The sequence below is a fragment of the Phocoena phocoena genome, chromosome 9 (assembly GCF_963924675.1).
Source record: "Phocoena phocoena chromosome 9, mPhoPho1.1, whole genome shotgun sequence".
NCBI classification, from domain to species: Eukaryota; Metazoa; Chordata; class Mammalia; order Artiodactyla; family Phocoenidae; genus Phocoena; species Phocoena phocoena.
Window position 1 is genome coordinate 2,118,241 of NC_089227.1, and position 21,241 is coordinate 2,139,481.

General features: G+C 41.5%; 1 protein-coding gene across 1 annotated transcript in view; it reads left to right on the forward strand.

Moving 5' to 3' along the window:
- Positions 1–21,241, forward strand: part of SPMIP7 (sperm microtubule inner protein 7) — a 60,262-nt gene that overhangs the window by 32,047 nt on the left and 6,974 nt on the right. Inside the window, exons 7-8 of the mRNA XM_065884336.1 lie at positions 11,174–11,215; positions 12,478–12,585. Of these exons, the coding sequence (XP_065740408.1) occupies positions 11,174–11,215; positions 12,478–12,585 (150 nt within the window). The remainder of the gene's footprint in view (positions 1–11,173; positions 11,216–12,477; positions 12,586–21,241) is intronic.

Consider the following 21,241-nt stretch of genomic DNA (forward strand, 5'->3'; position numbering starts at 1 on the left):
GTCTTTTACTGATTGATTATACAACTTTTTAAGTCTATTATTCTAGATTAAAATCCTTTATTGGTAATATGCATATCTCCTTCTAGGCTGTGACTTTTCTATTTTATAGTGCCCTTTGCTGAGCTGAAGTTCAAAATTTTAATATAACTGAATTCATCAATATTTACCTCCATACCTTGTTATATTTGTGGAATTTTTAATACATCTTTCCCTATCCAGAAGTGAAAAAGATATTATCCTTCATCTACTTTTTTTCCTAAACATAATTAAAGTTTTGCTTTTCATATTTATCTTTTTAAAACATTTGAAGTCAATTCTCACTTATGATCTGAGCCAGGGACCCGTTTCTCAGCATGGCTCGGCAGTTGTTCTGTCCCAGTTTAGTGAGTGGACTACTGAGCAGACTAATGAGTGATTTGTAGCCTGCAACCCATTAGTGGAGAGTCACAACCAGCATTTTGTGAAAATTAAATAGAATAGAAAACATAAGAATGAATCACATGGAACTTTAAACAGATATGTGTATTTTGCAACAAATACTGTGGCTGGTTGTGAAGAATAGTGTGAGACAGACAGATAATGCATAAGAAGAATGCATGCGTCCACAGTGAGATAATCCCATCTTTTGTTCCCTGGAGTTTCATATGATGTTCTGGTTTGATGATGGTCAATTTGTTCATCACCTCAATGGGAGGGTTTTTAATCTTGTACATTTAATTTTATATTTACCTAATCCATCATTAATTGCAAAGCAAAGTATGGGAGATTTTAGGCCTTAGTCAGCAAAATTAATAAGTTATTAATAAATTTAAGTTGTGGAAAAATAATATCAAAGGTGACATTTTCCAAATCTTTAACAATTGTATGTAGCACTTCAATAAAACCAGCATAAATTGCCCTTTAAAGAAGGATTTTTTTGGAGGACCTTCAAGATGGCAGAGGAGTAAGACTTCCTCCCCACAAATACATCAGAAATATATCTACATGTGGGACAACTCCTACAGAACACCTACTGAATGCTGGCAGAAGACCTCAGACTTCCCAAAAGGCAAGAAACTCCCCACATACCTTTTTTCTTTTGCCCTACCATGTACCTGGATAGGACAAAAGAAAAAAGAAAAAACAGAGACAAAAGAATAGGGATGGGACCCGCACCACTGGGAAGGAGCTGTGAAGGAGGAAAAGCTTCCACACACTAGGAAGCCCCTTCACTGGTGGAGAGAGAGGGTGGGCAGCAGGGGGAAGCTTTGGAGCCATGGAGGAGAGTGCAGCAACAGGGGTGCGGAGGGCAAAGTGGAGAGACTCCCGCACAGAGGATCGCTGCTGACCAGCACTCACCAGCCTGAGAGGCTTGTCTGCTCACCCGCTGGGGCAGGTGGGGGCTGGGAGCTGAGGCTCGAGCTTCAGAAGTCGAACCCCGGGGAGAGGACTGGGTTTGGCTGCGTGAACACAGCCTGAAGGGGGATAGTGCACCACAGCTAGCCAGGAGGAAGTCTGGGGAAAAGTCTGGAACTGCCTAAGAGTCAAGAGACAATTTTTTCAGGGTGCATGAGGAGAGGGGATTCAGAACACCACCTAAATGAGCTCCAGAGACAGGCACGAACCACGGCTATCAGTGCAGACACCAGAGACAGGCATGAAACGCTAAGACCGCTGCTACAGCCACCAAGAAGCCTGAGTGCAAGCACAGGTCACTATCCACATCTCCCCTCCCGGGAGCCTGTGCAGCCCACCACTGCCAGGGTCCCATAATCCAGGGACAATTTCCCCCGAAGAACACACGGCATGCCTCAGGCTGTTGCAATGTCACGCTGGCCTCTGCCACCGCAGGCTCGCCCTGCATTACGTACCCATCCCTCCCCCTGGCCTGAGTGAGCCAGATCCCCCTAATCAGCCACTCCTTTAACCCCCTCCTGTCTGGGCAAAGAAAAGATGCCAGAGGGCAACCTACATGCAGAGGAGGGGCCAAATCCAAAGCTGAACCCCAAGAGCTGTGCGAACAAAGAAGGAAAGGGAAATCTCTCCCAGCAGCCTCAGGGGCAGCTGATTAAATCTCCACAATCGACTTGAGGTATGCTGCATCTGTGGAATACCTGAATAGACAATGAATCATCCCAAAATTGAGGTGGTAGACTTTGGGAGCGACTGTACACTTGGGGTTTGCTGTGTGCGACTCTTTTCTTTCTGGCTTTTATGTTTATCTCAGTATAGTTCTTAGCGCTTGTTATCATTGGTGGATTTGTTTATTGGTTTGGTTGCTCTCTTTGTTTTTTTAATTACTTTTCAAATTTTTTATTATTTTTTTAATAATTTTTTTTATATTTTATTTTAATTATTTTATTATTTTTTCTTTCTCTCTTTTTTTTTCTCCCTTTTCTTCTGAGCTGTGTGGCTGACAGGGTCTTGGTGATCTGGCTGGCTATCAGGCCTGAGCCTCTGAGGTGGGAGAGCCGAGTTCAGGACATTGGACCACCAGAGACCTCCCAGCCCCATGTAATATCAATCAGTGAGAGTTCTCACAGAGATCTCCATCTCAATGCTAAGAACAGCTCCACTCAATCACCAGCAAGCTCCAGTGCTGGACACCCCATGCCAAACAAGTAGCAAGATAGGAACACAACCCCATCCATTAGCATAGAGGGTGCCTAAAATCATAATAAATTCACAGACACCCCAAAACACACTACTGAACACAGTTCTTCCCACCAGAAAGACAAGATCCAGCCTCATCCATCAGAACACAGGAACCAGTCCCCTCCACCAGGAAGCCTACACAGCCCACTGAACCAACCTCACCCACTGGGGGTGGACACCAAAAACAATGGGAACTATGAACCTGAAGCCTGCAAAAAGGAGACCCCAACCACAGTAAGTTAAGCAAAATGAGAAGACAGGGAAATACACAGCAGATAAAGGAGCAAAGTAAAAACCCACAAGACCAAACAAATGAAGAGGAAATAGGCAGTCTACCTGAAAAAGAATTCAGAGTGATGATGGTAAAGATATTCCAAAATCCTGGAAATAGAATGGAGAAAATACAAGAAACGTTTAACAAGGACCTAGAAGAACCAAACAGCAAACAAATAATTATGAAAAACACAATAAATGAAATTAAAAATTCTCTAGAAGGAATCAATAGCAGAATAACTGAGGCAGAAGAACCGATAAGTGACCTGGAAGATAAAATGGTGGAAATAACTACCTCAGCAGAATAAAGAAAAAAGAATGAAAATCATTGAAGACAGTCTCAGAGACCTCTGGGACAACATTAAACACACCAACATTCCAATTATAGGGTCCCAGAAGAACAATAGAAAAAGAAAGACACTGAGAAAATATTTGAAGGAATTGTAGTTGAAAGCTTCCCTAATATGGGAAAGGAAATAGTCTGTCAAGTCCAGTAAGCACAGAGAGTCCCATACAGGATAAATCCAAAGAGAAACATGACAAAACACACATTAATCAAACTATCAAAAATTAAATACACAGAAAAAATATTAAAAGCAGCAAGGGAAAAACAGCAAATAACATACAAGGGAATCACCATAAGGTTAACAGCTGATCTTTCAGCAGAAACTCTGCAAGCCAGAAGGGAGTGGCAGGACATGCTTAAAGTGATGAGAGGGGAAAACCTACAACCAAGATTACTCTACCCAGCAAGGATCTCATTCAGATTTGACAGAGAAATTACAACCTTTAAAGACAATTCTCTTTACAGTAAAGAGAATTCAGCACCACCAAACCAGGTTTACAACAAATTCTAAGGGAACTTCTCTAGGCAGGAAACACAAGAGAAGGAAAAGACCTACAAAAACAAACCCAAAACAATCAAAAAAATGGTAAAAGGAACATACATATCGATAATTATCTTAAATGTAAATGGATTAAATGCTCCAAATAAAAGACACAGATTGGCAGAATGGATACAAAAACAAGACCCGTATATATGCTGTCTACAAGAGACCCACTTCAGACCTAGGGACACATACAGACCAAAAGTGAGGGGATGGAAAAAGATATTCCATGCACGTGGAAATCAAAAGAAATCTGGAGTAGCAATACTTATATCAGACAAAATAGACTTTAAAATAAAGACTATTACAAGAGACAAAGAAGGACACTACATAATGATCAAGCGATCAATCCAAGAAGAAGATATAACAATTGTAAATATTTATGCACCCAACATAGGAGAACCTCAATACATAAGCCAAATGCTAACAGCTGTAAAAGGGGAAATCAATAGTAACACAATAATAGTAGGAGACTTTAACACCCTACTTTCACCAGTGGACAGATCGTCCAAAATGAAAATAAATAAGGAAACACAAGCTTTAAATGACACATTAAACAAGATGGACTTAATTGATATTTATAGGACATTCCATTCAAAATCAACAGAATACACTTTCTTCTCAAATGCTCATGGAACATTCTGAAGGATAGATCATATCTTATGTCACAAATCAAGCCTTGGTAAATTTAAGAAAATGAAAATTTATCAAGTACCTTTTCTTACCACAACACTATGAGACTAGATATCAATTACAGGAAAAAAACTGTAAAAAGTACAAACACATGGGGAGCTAAACAATACAGTACTAAATAAACAAGAGATCACTGAGGAAATCAAAGAGGAAATAAAAGAATACCTAGAAGCAACTGGCAATCAGAACACAGCAACCCAAAACCTATGGGATGCAGCAAAAGCAGCACTAAGAGGGAAGTTTATAGCAATACAATCCTCCCTCAAGAAACAAGAAACATCTCAAATAAACAACCTAACCTTACACCTAACGTAATCAGAGAAAGAAAGAAAAAAAAAAAAAAACCCAAAGTTAGCAGTAGGAAAGAAATCATAAAGATCAGATCAGAAAGATATGAAAAACAAATGAAGGAAACAATAGTAAAGATCAATAAAACTAAAAGTGGTTCTTTGAGAAGATAAACAAAATTGATAAACCATTAGCCAGACTTATCAAGAAAAAAGGGAGAAGACTCAAATCAATAGAATTAGAAATGAAAAAGGAGAAGTAACAACTGACACTGCAGAAGTACAGGGAACATGAGAGATTACTACAAGCAACTCTAAACCAATAAAATGGACAACCTGGAAGAAATGGACAAATTCTTAGAAAAACACAACATTCCAAGACTGAACCAGGAAGAAATACAAAATATGAACCAACCAATCACAAGCACTGTAATTGAGGCTATGATTTAAAATCTTCCAACAAACAAAAGCCCAAGACCAGATGGCTTCACAGGTGAATTCTATCAAACATTTAGAGAAGAGCTAACACCTATCCTTCTCAAACTCCTCCCAAAAATAGCAGAGGGAGGAACACTCCCCAGCTCATTCTACGAGGCCACCATCACCCTGATACCAAAACTAGAAAAAGAGGTCACAAAAAAAGAAAACTACAGGCCAGTAATACTGATGAACATAAATGCAAAAGTCCTCAACAAAATACTAGCAAACAGAATCCAACAGCACATTAAAAGGATCATACACCATGATCAAGTGGAGTTTATCCCAGGAATGCAAGGATTCTTCAATATATACCCAAATCAGTCAACGTGATACACCATATTAACAAATTGAAGGAGAAAAACCATATGATCATCTCAACAGATGCAGAAAAAGCTTTTGACAAAATTCAACACCCGGGTTTCCCTGGTGGTGCAGTGGTTGAGAGTCTGCCTGCCAATGCAGGGGACATGGGTTCGTACCCCGGTCCAGGAATATCCCACATGCCGTGGAGCAGCTAGGCCTGTGAGCCATGGCCACTGAGCCTGCACGTCTGGAGCCTGTGCTCCGCAACAGGAGAGGCCACAGCAGTGAGAGGCCCACATACCACAAAAAAAAAAAAAAAAAATTCAACACCCATTAATAATAAAACTCTCCAGAAAGTAGGCATAGAGGGAAATTACCTCAACATAATAAAGGCCATATATGACAAACCCACAGCCAACATTGCTCTCAATGGTGAACAATTGAAACCATTTCTGCTAAGATCAGGAAAAAGACAAGGCTGTCCATTCTCACCTCTGTTATTCAACTTAAATTTGGAAGTTTTAGCCACAGCAATCAGAGGAGAAAAAGAAATAAAAGGAATCCAAGTTGGAAAAGGAGAAGAAAACTGTCACTGTTTGCAGATAACATGTTACTATACATACAGAATCCTAAAGATGGTACCAGACAACTACCAGAGTTAATCAATGAATTTGGTAAAGTTGTAGGATACAAAATTAATGCACAGAAATCTCTTGCATTCCTATACACTAATGATGAAAAATCTGAAAGAGAAATTAGGAAATACTCCTATTTACCATTGCAACAAAAAGAATAAAATACCTAGGAATAAACCTGCCTAAGGAGAAAAAAGACCTCTATGCAGAAAACTATAAGACACTAAAGAAAGAAATTAAAGATGATACAAACAGATGGAAAGCTATAGCACGTTCTTGGATTGGAAGACTCAACATTGTGAAAATGACTTTACTACCCAAAACAATCTATAGATTCAATGCAATCCCTATCAAACTACCAATGCCATTTTTCACAGAACTAGAACAAAAAAGTTCACAATTTGTATGGAAAGACAAAAGACTCTGAATAGCCAAAACAATCTTGAGAAAGAAAACCGAGCTGGAGGAATCAGGCTCCCTGACTTCAGACTATACTACAAAGATACAGTAATCAAGACAGTATGATACTGGCACAAAAACAGAAATATAGATCAATGAAACAGGATAGAAAGCTCAGAGATAAACCCATGCACACATGATCACCTTATCTTTGATAGAGGAGGCAAGAATATACAATGGAGAAAAGACAGCCTCTTCCATAAGTGGTGCTGGCAATACTGGACAGCTGCATGTAAAAGAATGAAAGCAGAACACTCCCTAACACCATAAACAAACATGAACTCAAAATGGATTAACAACCTTAATGTAAGGCCAGACACTATAAAACTCTTAGAAGAAAACATAGGCAGAACACTGTATGACATAAATCACAGCAAGATCCTTTTTGACTCACCTCCTAGAGTATGGGAAATTTAAACAAACAAATGGGACCTAATGAAACTTAAAAGCTTTTGCACAGCAAAAGAAACCATAAACAAGACGAAATGACAACCCTCAGAATGGGAGAAAATATTTGCAAATGAAGCAACTGACAAAGGATTAATCTCCAAATTATACAGGCAGTTCATGCAGCTCAATAACAAAAAAACAAAGAACCCAATCTAAAAATGGGCAGAAGACCTCAATAGACATTTCTACAAAGAAGACATACAGATTGCCAACAAACACATGAAAGGATGCTCAACATCACTAATCATTAGAGAAATGCAAATCAAAACTACAATGAGGTATCACCTCACACCGGTCAGAATGGCCATCATCAAAAAATCTGCATACAATAAATGCTGGAGAGGGTGTGGAGTAAAGGGAACCCTCTTGCACTGTTCGTGGGAATGTAAATTGACACAGCCACTCTGGAGAACAGTATGGAGTTTCCTTAAAAAACTAAAAGTACAACTACCATACTACCCAGCAATCCCACTACTGGGCATGTACCCTGAGAAAACCATAATTCAAAAAGAGACCTGTACCACAATGTTCATTGCAGCACTATTTACAATAGCCAGGACATGGAAGCAACCTAAGTGTCCATCGACAGATGAATGGACAAAGAAGATGTGGCACATATATACAACGTAATATTACTCAGCCATAAAAAGAAATGAAATTGAGTTATTAGTTGTGAGGTGGATGTACCTAGAATCTCTCATACAGAGTGAAGTAAGTCAGAAACAGAAAAACAAATATCATATGCTAACACATATATATGGAATCTTAAATAAAAAATGTTCTAAGGAAGCTAGGAGCAGCAGATGTAGAGAATGGACTTGAGGACACAGGGAGGGGGAAGGGTATGCTGGGACGAAGTGAGACAGTAGCACTGACATATATACACTACCAAATGTAAAATAGATAGCTAGTGGGAAGCAGCTGGGAGCACAGGGAGATCAGCTCAGTGCTTTGTGACCACCTAGAGGGGTGGGAGGGAGGGAGATACCAGAGGGAGGGGATATGGGGATATATGTATAGGTATAGCTGATTCACTTTGTCATACAGCAGAAACTAATACAACATTGTAAAGCAATTATACTCCAATAAAGATGTTAAAAATAGAAGGATTTTTTTTAATATTTAGAATAAAAAAGTGTAGTGAAGTGGAAATACGCAAAATCATAATCAAGTTTAAATGCTGAATCTGGAATTGCAAATAATGACAGTATTGAGAAAAATATTGAGTCATGTCAGCATACTGATTTTATTGAGCCATATTCTAAAAACAGTATTTAAAGTTTTGATAAAGATTATTTAAAAGTTGGTTTAACCAAAGGTATAAAACACCCCAATAAAAATAATAGATTCCAATGTATAAATTGAATGGTAATAACTTTAATCAAAGATTAAAACATCCAAAATATAAGTTCCTCATGGGCCCAGGTTCAATCTCTGGTTGAGGAACTAAGATTCCACAAGCCACGTGTCACAGCCAAAAAAAGAAAAACAACTTTATTAGCATCTTTCTATTTACATGTCATGTGGTAAAATAGCAAATAGCTCACCCAGTTTCTATGCATCCATTGCATTTATTGTTTTAATGATGAATCATCTACTGAACTAAAAGCTGTAAGTCCTAGTCAGTTCTGCCATATCTCAGAACTCCTGAGGGATCCACTTACCTTGGAGCCTTCCTCTAGTAAATGCTGCTCCCATTAGCAAGAAAAACCTATATGTGAATGCTCATAACAGCTCTAATCATAATCTTCAAAACCTAGAAACAACCAAGATTGCTTTCGACAGGTGGATGGAAACACATGTATTGGATAAAGATACTAGAGTAGAGCTACACAATGGAATACTTTCAGCAATGAAAAAGATCAAATGCAGCACACAACAATATGGATGAATCTAAAAAGCATTTTGCTCAATGATTCCTTTTTTTTTTTTTTTTTTTTTTTGGCGGTACACAGGCCTCTCACTGTTGTGGCCTCTCCCGTCGCGGAGCACAGGTTCCGGACGCGCAGGCTCAGCGGCCATGGCTCACGGGACCAGCCGCTCCGCGGCACGTGGGATCCTCCCGGACCGGAGCACGAATCCGCGTCCCCTGCATCGGCAGGAGGACTCCCAACCACTGCGCCACCAGGGGAGCCCTGCATGATTCCTTTTATATGACATTCTAGAAAAGGAAAAACTACAAGGGTGGGAGTAGATCAGTGGCTACCAGGATTTGGGGGAGGGGGACAGCGTTCAAGACAAAGAGCCTGTAAACAAGCATTAGGATGATGGAACAGTTCTATATGGTTCTGTGGTGCTGGCCACGTATTTCTCAAACCCATAGAACTGTATGTACACCATGGAGAACAAACTGTACTGAAGGCAAAGTAAAAAATAGAGAAAGAGAGAGAAATGTATACCAGGATGGTGGGAAAATCCAGGATGGAATTCAGAAGGTAACAAGTGAATCTGTATTACAAACAAATGACATAACTACATTTAAGTGGATGGGGGGAAACAGGAGTGATCCTAAATTTGGACCTTCATAAACTGGGAAGCAGTATTTTGACACAGAACTGTAAGGCTAATGACAAAAAGAACTGTATGGAAGTACCATCTGTACTCTACTCGGTAAATGTGTTTCTCACCAAGAAACAGGTTGGCAATTCTAAACTTCTTACATGTATACTCCACGTAAGAACATGCAGTGTGACTTGTGCCTTTTTGTCACATTTTGTTACATGTGACAAAAAGTAAATCTTTGGCAGATGGCGAGAGGCAGGTCTCACGCTGTCAGAGAAGGCTGAGGGTGTGCCCTGTGGTGCTGATTGGACTTGGGGGCCTCCACGAACTCACGTTTACGTTGTGCTTCACAGATTCTGTGTTTTTTACAAATGGAAGGTTTGTGGCAACCCTGCCTCGAGCAAGTTTATCGGGGCCGTTTTCCCAACAGCGTTTGCTCACTTTGCATCTCTGTGTCACAGTTTCGTCATTCTCACAATATTTCAAACTTTTTCATTATTATTATATTTGTAATGGTGGTCTGTGATCAGTGATCTTTAATGTTACTAGTGCCACAAGATTTCAGCTTGCTGAAGACTTAGATTATGGTTAGCATTTTTTAGCAGTAAAGTATTTTTAAATTAAGGTATGGACATTTTTAGACATAATGCCATTGTACACTTAATAGACTACAGTTTAGTATAAACGTAATTTTTATATGCACTGGGAAATCAAAAAATTTGTGTTACTCGCTTTACTGTGGTATTCACTTTTATTGCCGTGATCTGGAACCGAACCCATAATATCGCTGAGGTATCCCTTTATATATATATATATATATATATATATATATATATATATATATATATATATATGCAGAAAGTAAATACAGAAATATATGTAGATATATGGATACACACAAGTTCAAATACACCGAGATATTCCTAGCTCTGTCCGCTGGGAGTGCTTAGAAGCAGGCACACACAAGCAGCCAGAAGCATGTCTAGCTCCAAAATGTTGGTTTAAAATGCCACTCTCCAATAAAAGACATTGTGAGATCCTTGGGAAAATGGCTGATTCTAGGGTTGGAGCAGGGAAAGTACACAATAAACCCAAGCTCCTCTAAGCGCCCTAAGTTATTGCAATCTTGTGTACGTCACTGAACTCCTTTGGGCCACAGTCGCTTCCTCTCCACCATGGAGACTTACACTAAATGGTCAGTAAGAGCCAGTCAAATGTGGACCTTCTGTGTGTCTAAGAAAACGAGAGGTCAGCTTTGCCAAATATGACATGTCTAACCATTGAGGACAAAAACAGCAAAGAAAAACCCAGGAGAAGAGGCTTTGGAGCTAAATCGTAAGAGTCAACAAGGACTTACGTGTCCTTGGCTGTTTGGAGTCAATTTGTTCTGTGCTTGATTTTCATCACTTTAAAAACTACATCTTTAAATCTTTTCTGCTTAAAATTGCCAACTTTTGGAAGCCCATTCCTATGGGATATCTCTGAAGACTTTTTTTAATAGAAACACTGTAATTGTGTGATGTTTATTAATGTCGATAACTCAGCTGCCCATGCTTTCTCTTTTTCTAAGCGTGAGTCCAAGTTCCAGAAGCAAATACATTCCTCTCTATACGTAAGTAATGTTTCTTAATGTTTTAAAAATTACTAGATTTACATCTAAATTGTAGTTGCTTTCAGCTCACTCGTGTTTGTAATTCACTTTTTGAAACAGCTCACGCTTTCTAACAGATTTCTAATGTTTTCCTAGCATGCTGCCTGTCAGGCATTTCATCAAAAATGCGTTAAAGATTTTAATAAGAGAAAGAAAGGGGGAGCAGTATCTTTGGTGTTCCCAAATTGGTTATTTTATGAAATAAAATACCTTGGTTGCTACTAATACTGGGTGTTGTCAACAAGAAAGACTTTTACACTTGATGTGGAAGCTACAATGTGCTCGCCAGAGCTAAGGGCAGGAAATGCGATCTCTTGCTTTTCTATTTAAATTTGGCTCTCCGTGGGTGGCACAGATGTGTGTCACCGCCCTTTGGGGTCTTCTCTGCTTTATATTGGAGAAAAAACTTGTGCTTTAGTCAGCTTGGGCTGCTGTCACAACATAGCACAGACTGGGTGGCTTGTAAACAACAGACGTTTATTTCCCACAGTTCTGGAGGCTGGAAGGTAGGGACGGCCAAGGGGTCACAGACTTGTGTCCACGTATGGTTCAGGGGCAAGGAGCTCGTGGTGTCCCTTTTATAAGAACACTAATGACCCAAGTACCTCCCACCTCCTGATACCATCACCTTTGGATGTTACGAATTCAACGTATGAATTTTGGGGGGACATAAACATTCCGATCACATGACCTTGAAACAAAGTAAATCCAAGAAAACAGAGGAATCTGGGCCTTTCATCTCTACCCTCCCCCCTCATTACTCCAGCCTCTCCTACCCCACAGTAGAATTGACTCACCTTCCTACCAGTGGCCCCAGAAGTGCCTGCAGGACACCCTCTCACTGCCGTGGACTAATTGGACCTCCTGGCAGGCCCCGAAGGCACATCGCCAGTTGTCCACAATCCCAGGCACCTGCCCCATTTCTGTCCCCACAGGAGGCCCCTCAGCTATGAAGACACCCATCTCTGCCTTGCCCCGGCTGCCTCCAAGCTCCAGGGAGGAGTTGGCTCAGGGCTGCAGAAGCAGCTGCTTCATTGCTCAAAAACACAAACCAGCTGTTGCTCTCACTCTAAAAAAGAGAAAGTCTCCTTACTTTATTTTTTTTAAGGCAAATTGTTCCATCACCGTGGTTAATTTTTTGCATTTTGATCTATTTTGGCAAGATTTCCTTTGCAAGTTAGGATATGTTCATCTATGTTTTCTGTTTCATTTCATCCTAACAGTGGTTGCGTGCATTCTACAAATGCTGATGATGTTGACGACCCCTGTGGAGACATCACGTCTCTCGCCAAGCCTCGCAGCTCTGAAATTCTTTATACGAGCTCAAGTTGGTGAGTTCCGCTTATGATTATTCCCCTCACTTTATTATTCAGGAGGAAACATGGTCATGGGCTTTGCAATGAATGGAGCAATTAAAAAACGGCCCTGGATAAACAACAAGGTCCTACTGTACAGCACAGGGAACTATATTCAATCTCCCAGGATAAACCATAATGGAAAAGAATCTGAAAAAGAATGTGTATGTGTATAACTGAGTCACTTTGCTGTACAGCAGAAATTAACACAACATTGTAAATCAACTCGACTTCAATAAAATTAAAAAAAAACCAGCCTGGTGCTCCTCACAGCTTAAGAGGAAAGATACCTGAAAGATACCTGAAAGATACCTGAAAGAAAGGTACCTGAAAGGACCGTAGTTTCTCACAAAGGAGGTTATAGTTTTGAGCACTGACCAACCTGGGTGCCTACATATATATGCAATATATCTTTACACGCTATGTCTTATGAGTATATTATATATATATAATATGTACAAAAAGTATGTATATATTCACTTTCACCAGTGGAACAACTGAGCCTCAGAAATTACTTCCCTAGGATTCACCGGATACACTACAGGAAGCTGACATTCTGTGTCTTTTTTTTTTTTTAATTTTTACTGGAGTATAATTGATTTGCAATGTTGTTAGTTTCAGGTGTACAGCAAAGTGAATCAGTTATACATGCACACATATCCACTCTTTTTTAGATTCTTTTCCCATATAGGTCATTACAGAGTATTGAGTAGAGTTCCCTGTGCTCTACAGCAGGTTCTTATTAGTTATCTACTTTATGTATAGTAGTGTGTATGCATCAATCCCAGTCTCCCAAGTTATCCCTCCCCCCCTTACCCCCTGGTAACCATAAGTTTGTTTTCTATGTCTGTGGGTCTATTTCTGTTTTGTAAATAAGTTAATGTCTACCCTTTTTTTGGATTCCACATATAAGTGATATCATATGGTATGTCTTTGTCTGACTTACTTCACTTAGTGTGATAATATCTAGGTCCATCCATGTTGCTGAAAAGGGCATTATTTCATTCCTTTTTATGGTTGAGTAATATTCCGTGGTATATACGTACCACATCTTCTTCATTACGCCACTGAGCTCCTACACATCATGGCTGTTACCCCATCAGTTTCTGTGGTGACTGAAAACCTTGCAGGAGGTATCCTGCAAGCCTATAGTGTGAATCACGACAGTATGTTAAATGTTAGCTGCTTTCTATTTTTTTTAAACATCAGTTGTGTCCATGAGACAAAATAGCTAAATTTCACATTGGCTGTCCTTCAGACCTATTCTACACCCTATAATAATTTTGAATTTTCCTGTGTTATATATTCTGACTCTAATTCTTTTGACTAGTTGGCCAAACTAAAATATGTTTCAAAACTAAATTTGGTTTTAAAATATATTTCTGTAACTTATTGCATTGAAGAATTAAATGAGTTGATCTATTTCAACCAAAAACAAAAAAGAAAGAAAAAAGAGGAGAGAATACATAAAATATTCCATGTACTGTGACAAAGACTTAGCCCTCACGTAGCTTGCAAACCTGCAGGGCCGGTGAGCTCTGCTCACCAACAATGATAATATAGAGCAGCGTGGAGTGAGTTTCCTGAGCAGTGAGCTTAGTGCTTTTGATCTCAGTTGTACAGAGAAGTCACTTTCACCCACGAGACTTGAAGGCTATGATGTTTTAGCTGAGTCCTGAGGAAGGGTTCGTTGGTTATGATTCTTCCATAATTTCTGCAAGGAAGTTATTGCTATTAAACGTGGCAATTCTAAAAAATTTTCAAGAAAGAATATGAGGATAAACCCAACTGAAAATATCCTACTGGCATAAAATTTTATTTCTCCTTTGAAATGTACATCTGAATTTTGGAATGTTTTATGAAACATTCTTGCTAAAGAATGAAATGTATTCTTCTGGGTCATTCTTCAAGGATAGTAAAGAGCAGTCTGGCAGCATTTTAAAAATTTGATGTAGAACATACCATTTAACTTAAGTAAATTTGGGAGCATGCCATTCCACCTCATCTTGCTGTTAATTAGTGTTTTTAAGGAAAGGAAATTGAATGGATTATGTGAAAGAATTGGACATTAACTGTACTTCCCCAAATTGGCCACTAGAGGGCCTCCGAGGTTGCAAAGTTTCTTTGGATAAGGTTTCATTTTTTAACAGAATCTTAACCTTTTAACACAAAGAAAGGTTTTCCATTTTTATTATGAAGTATTGATACAAAATGTATAGTGTCATATGTAACATATAAAGCAAAATAACAAGGAAATGCCTGTGCATCCCGGGCCTAGCTAAGGACATAGTACTGTATCTTTTAAGCCACCTGTATATTCCTCCCAACCTCATCTCCTTGGTCTCCTTCCCCAACCCAGAAGTCATCACATCAGACTTTGTGCTTATCCTTTGCTTCCTTTGCTTGATAGTTTGGCTACATATACTTGAATCTCTAAACAAAATGTTATGTCCTTTCCACAGTACCACACTGAGCAAAGTATAGAAGAATGCATACAACATGACATCGTTTGCATAAGGTCCAAAACCCAGAAACACATCAACTTACTTTGTGCCCAGTAGAGTACCATCCTATTCAAAAGCAAATATGACTCTTCCTTTGTTTCCTCATCTTAAACTTTCTTAAAGGGAAATACGTTTATGAGATCATCTTTAAGGTTCTCATAACCCGTGACAATTAGGACAGGAGCTGTACTTGCCCCGACTCCTTCAGTGGAAGCCGCATTGCAGACAGAGTCAAGGCTACTGCCTCTTGGGTTCAGGTGGTTGGAATCACCAATTTCCCCAAAGGGTAAATGTTTTCAAATTTTCCTCATTCGTTTATTTTGTATTCTGGCCACCATCTCATTCGACATGCCCAATGTATTGGTGGTGATTATACTAATAGTTATTTTTTGGGTTTTTTTTTTTTGCGGTACACGGGCCTCTCACTGTTGTGGCCTCTCCTGTTGCGGAGCACAGGCTCCGGATGCACAGGCCCAGAGGCCATGGTTCACGGGCCCAGCCGCTTCGCAGCATGTGGGATCTTCCCGGACCAGGGCACGAACCCGTGTCCCCTGCATCGGCAGGCGGACTCTCAACCACTGCGCCACCAGGGAAGCCCTATACTAATAGTTTTAAAAATAACTTTTAAAGTTGTAGAACTGAATCTGATCATTATAGAAAAAAGTACAGGAAAAATTAATAACAATAAAAACATAACTTTTACACAGAAACATAGGCATTATTAATATTTTGACATATTTCCATCTGTCATCCTGAATCTCGTATTTGTATATTTATATAGCTATGATCATACTACATATATAGTTTTTACTACCTTAACATTGCAACATCATCATGCGTACATGTTATTATGAACTCATCATGATTTTTTATTGGTGTAGCTGTACTGTCATTGACTAGTTCACTTAGGTTACATACGTAAATTCTTTCCATCTTTTGCTACGATAAATAATGCTGTCAAACACTCTTTAAGTGAATCTTCTTCTAATTTGGAGTTATCTACTTAAGGGAGACTCCTTGAAATGGATTATGAGGTCAAAATATATAAACATTTTTAAGCATGTTACAAAATCCTTTCCTGGAAGTATTATAAAAATTTACAGTAGAACCAGAGTTTATGTGCAATGTGTATGCACGCACACCTTCAATGCTAGCCTTAAAGCTCACCAAATAGCATATTCTTTTCCTTCCAAATGTGTTTATTATAAAAACAATTCAAATATGTTTGGCAAAAGTGGAATACCTCTTTCGTTTTCAGGGCCAGTGTTGAAAAGTGATACATGTTTTAGACTTTACCGCCAAACGTGCATGAATTTCTGCCTGTAGGTAGCTGCATGCCGCTGTATGTGCACGCGAGTGTGGGGCGGTGTTGGGTTGACAGGTGCAATGGACGTTTTCCCAGGCTCTATGCAGGGCTTTGAAAATCTTTTTTAATGGCTGCGTGATATTCCACTACAAGCTGTATCATAGTTTACGTAGGCCAAGTAGTTCCTAAAATCTTTCCTATTGTTAAAAAAATACAGCAGTAGACATCCTCCACATATATCTTTGCACAGTTTTATGCATCCATTTCTATAGAACAAATCCTTAAGAGCAGAATTGTTGCATGAGTTTTCTCATTAAAATTAATAAAATATTTTCTGATTTGGTAGTGATGGGCCAGTTATTAAAAGATATTTAGTTAAGGAACTCAAGACATTAATTCAGTTTCCACTGAGGTTCCTAACTTCTAACTTGGGCCTAGTTTAGGAACTAGAATCCACGATATCCATTGGCTTCAACAGTTCTTGAAGCTCAGGCACTGAGTAGAAATTACACACACACACACAAAAGGTAAAAAGTCAATCCTCACTCATAATCTGTGTCAAGCAAACAAGGTGAGACTAACGTGAGGAGCCCCCCCATTTTTTTCCCAATCTGTTTTTTCAGCCTACTCTTAAATACTAGAGCCATATTCTTTGCAAGAGCTTATTATAAAATGAGATGGAAGAGAAGTTTGTTTTCAGTTAGTAATTATTTTGTGGCCCACATTGTTTGGAAATGCCTAGCATTCAGGACTCATCAGTGCGAAGTGTCTGACTATAGAATGATGTGTAACAGCACATCTGTGCAGACTCGGGATCCAAAAGCATGGAACCTTGCCCTTTCCTAAGAAAAGGGAGAGTGTTTTTCTTTTGCCGTGGACCACGTGGGCTCTCACGTATGTGCATCTCAGCTGGTCCAGCCCCTCCCTTTACCAACGAGGAGGACGCTGGGGCTCGAGCAGGAGAGAGGCACGTCCAGGTGACAGAGCAGAGGCTGCGCCCTCCGACCCCATACCCGGTGCTTTCCAGACGCTGTTTGCCGTTTGGTTTCCCAAACCAGCCTGACGCCTCCACCGTTCTGTCTTCCACTAAATCATAATCTTTTATTTCAGGACTTCACCCAGTTTCGTATTCACTGTGCCTTTACCTCTGCTGTCTCTCTGATGAAGCATTTGCAAATCATGAGTAGTTGTCCAAAGTGACCTCCAGGCACCCCTGGGCCAAGGCCTGAGATGGAAGAAGGGGCCGCCCTGCCCGTCCCCGGGTGCACTGCACCTTTAACAAAATCTGACCACAAGGCAGGTTCAAGACGGGCTATGAATAGCAGTTCCTTACACTAGCCCACACTTCTGCCTTTTCTGAGAACTTTCACATCGACTCTCTCATTTGTTTTTCAAAGCAGTGTGATGAAGCCAGAGGTGCGGGAATAAGTTCTCTCCCCACTTTACAGATGGGGAGGTTGAAGCAGAGTAAATTATGTAAGAGCCCCAGGTACTCATTCCATGAGCGGTTAAGGAGAACAGCCCCTCAGTCCCCAGGGCAGCCTCTGGCCAGTGAGCGCTTCCTGGGCGTCAGCCCTGCTCTGATGGGGCTGTCGGCTCCTTTCTGTGTCCCCTCCCGGATGCCAGAGGGGAAGGTTCCCTGAGAACAGAGGGAGAAGAACATCCTCTAGAGTGTGGTGACGGTAGGAGTGACACTAATTCCTGAGCAGGTCCTGGGGATCTTACCACATCTTACTGCATTCAGGGAGGCACAGCCCAGCGGCCAGCGTGACTCTGGTCTTATCTAGATTTCTCACAGAACGGTCAGCAAAACCAGTCACAGTTCCCAGACCCTCCTTCCCCTCAGCCTTCCCAGGCCTGCCAGCTTCTCTGTCCACACGTGCACTAGGCCAGCACTTGGCCCAGCTAACCCGGCCCCCTGCCCCTGCAAGGGAGCTGCACATCCCCCCACCCCTGACTTAGGCAGAGGTGGCTCAGAAAGCTCCCATCCCGTGTCCAGGATCACAGGGCTGGCGGGGGCAGCCCTGAAGGCCGATGCCAGCCCTGGGACAGTCTGAGCCCGCGCCTCCCTCTGCGTCCCTCTCCCACCGTCCGGCTCTTCCTGTGCCTCAGCGATCCTTGCCCCACCTGGATTCTGTAAACCTCTAGTCGTGCATTTAACAACTTTACTGCTTAGTGTGAAAGCTGTCAGGCGTCAGGCCTGTTTGAGTTCTTCTCGATCTGTACTTGACACAGAATAGCTCTCAATGAACGAGGGCCCAAGTGGCTTGAACGTGCACTACGCCCACGCCCTGAACGACGCCGACCACCCCGACCCAGCACAGCTCTCCCGGCGCGGCTGGCAGTCTGGGTGTCAGGGCCTTCTGGGTCGGGTCAGTCCCGCCACCTGCCAGCTCGGTTGTCTCTGGGCACATGACTTGGACTTCTTCTGAGGCCCCAGTGCTTGCATCTATGAAATGGGCATGATACCAGGACCAGCGACCCAGAGTGTTGGGAGATTAAACCAGTCAACTCACGTTAAGTGTCATGAAGGGCGCACACTCAGTGAGGATTCGTCAGGCCTGTGGTACAGGGAGAGAACGTGTGCACACTGGAATTCTAATCCACGTATGCATGACCTATAGTCTACATATAACATGGTTTTCTCCATGTTTTCCTTATGTTCTATTTAGCTTTTCATTACACACCATCTGGCTCCCTCGTTCTAACTGATTTACCGAAGTTCCTTATATTTCTCAAGTTATTTAATTTCTATTTTATTATGCTTTGCTGAGCAAAACCAATTAGCTGTAAACTTAGGCAAAAATTTATTCAAACTTACCCATTAGTGAACCAACTCTAGGCTTATTGTGGGAACTGGGCACCAAAGAAGGTGCCCAAAACACTATGGAGCAAAGGCAAACATGAAGACTTCGCTTATCTTTAAATGGTTTCCTGTTTCTCTCGCTTTCCTTAAATGGGGGAGTGGGTTTGAACGTACAACTGCTCTGGAAATTCTCTTAGAGCCTGTACATTTCCGTGTCTCTAATATCTTTGTTTCTTCCATCTGAAAAACCGTGTCACCCATCAGCCGCAGGTCTGCAGTGTCCCCCAGAGACTGTTCTCCTCTTGATATAAGATCAACATGTTGCACTGAAGACGGAAAAAAGTCCCCCTGTGATGTCCCTGCCAAAGGGTTAAATGGAATAGCTTTTAGAAGCAGCGTGGGTGAGGACTTTCGTTTTCAAATATGTGACAGTTTATTATGCAACCGAATTCATTTCTCAGGCCTAAGCATCTTATCTTTAATTCAGTCCATTCGTGCATGGGTGTTATTTTTAGATATGACGTAATATAATATCATTATTATAACGTAATGTATAATACCGTTTAACATCAATAACCTGTATGCCACAAGGCACATATAGTGGGGTGATGTTTCATATCAAGCCCTTCTTGTGATTGACACGTCACTTGCTTCCACCTTTGACTTCTTAACTGCTCTGATGGAAGGTTATGACTTCAGAGGCATTTTCATCCTGCAGGTGTTTTAAGGGCAGTGGAAAAAACCTCTCACGCAGAGGAAGGGGATTTCCTTTGTAACATGCATGGAAGCTTTAATGAATGTTTGGGGAAAGACACAACACATGAATGATTTTGCCCCATTTTTTGTTACCTCTGTGACATACAGCTGCAATTCTTTAAGAAAATTCCAGGAAACCCTGAAGGGCCCTGCCTAGAATTGGACAGCAGTGGTTTACTCACCCAGGTCCCTGCAACAAGCCCGAAACAGAGACTTCCAAACCTGGCTGCCCACGGGAGTTATCTGGAGAGATTAAAAACCCCAATTCCCGGGTTACACGGCTTGCCAATTAAATCCGAATGTCTGGGGGTAGGAGTAAGGCATCAGTACCTTTTAAAAATCCCCGTGAGTCGTCAGGACGCAGCAGCGTTAGGAAACCACTGTCTGTCTTCACCTCTCTCGGGCTGCCTGTCCTGGACGAACTGCATTCCTCGCCTGCCAGGCTCCTATTTTGTACAGTTCTTATTTCTTTAAAATCTTACATGCTCGATTAATTGAGCACCTACTAAGTGCTAAAGACTTGCCAGTTGCTTTCACCTTCACTGAATCCCTTTGACCCCCAGGGCGCTGGGAGGCCACGTGCACCCTCGGGCTGCAGCTGGCAGAGACAAGGGCAGGGCAGGCCTGGCTCCCTGATTTTCCTGGCCTCACAAGATCCACTAACTTGCACGGCTTACTCTTCTGTTGCCCTTGATGTGCTTGCCCTTCACTTTGTCTGCATCGGGGTCCCCTGCTTTATTGCCTGCAAGCCAGCAAGTCGTAGGCTGATGCGCTTGGAAGAGACACAGGATTTTACTGGGGCAATTCCTACCTGATACGTCATTTCCCGTAATGTGCTGATGCCAGGGGCACATCATCAGTGCCCAGAAGGACGCCAGAGGACCTGCCTGCCCACAGACACAAGTAGAATCTGGCCTCCCTCCTGCTCATGCCCTTGAGCTTGGTACTGTCGCCCCTCTCGTAGCTGAGGCCCAGATTTGAGACCCTGCCCCTGAGCCCACCCCGTTCATTGCCCCGCCCTCCACTGTCTTCCTGTCCCTGACTCTGTACGCAGCACCCTCCCTTAAGCTCCGTATTTCGAAAATTCCTCCTGCGGTCAGTGCTGCTTGGAGGTTTCCTTGGCTTATTGGATGTGTGGAAAGCATGGGACGAAACCAGGAGACCCTCAGAGGAGCCGTCCCTCTGCCTTCCAGGGGGGCTCGGTCCTTGCTGCTGTTTGCCTTGCGTCTGGGCCTCCATCGAGGATAAGGACCCTCGCCA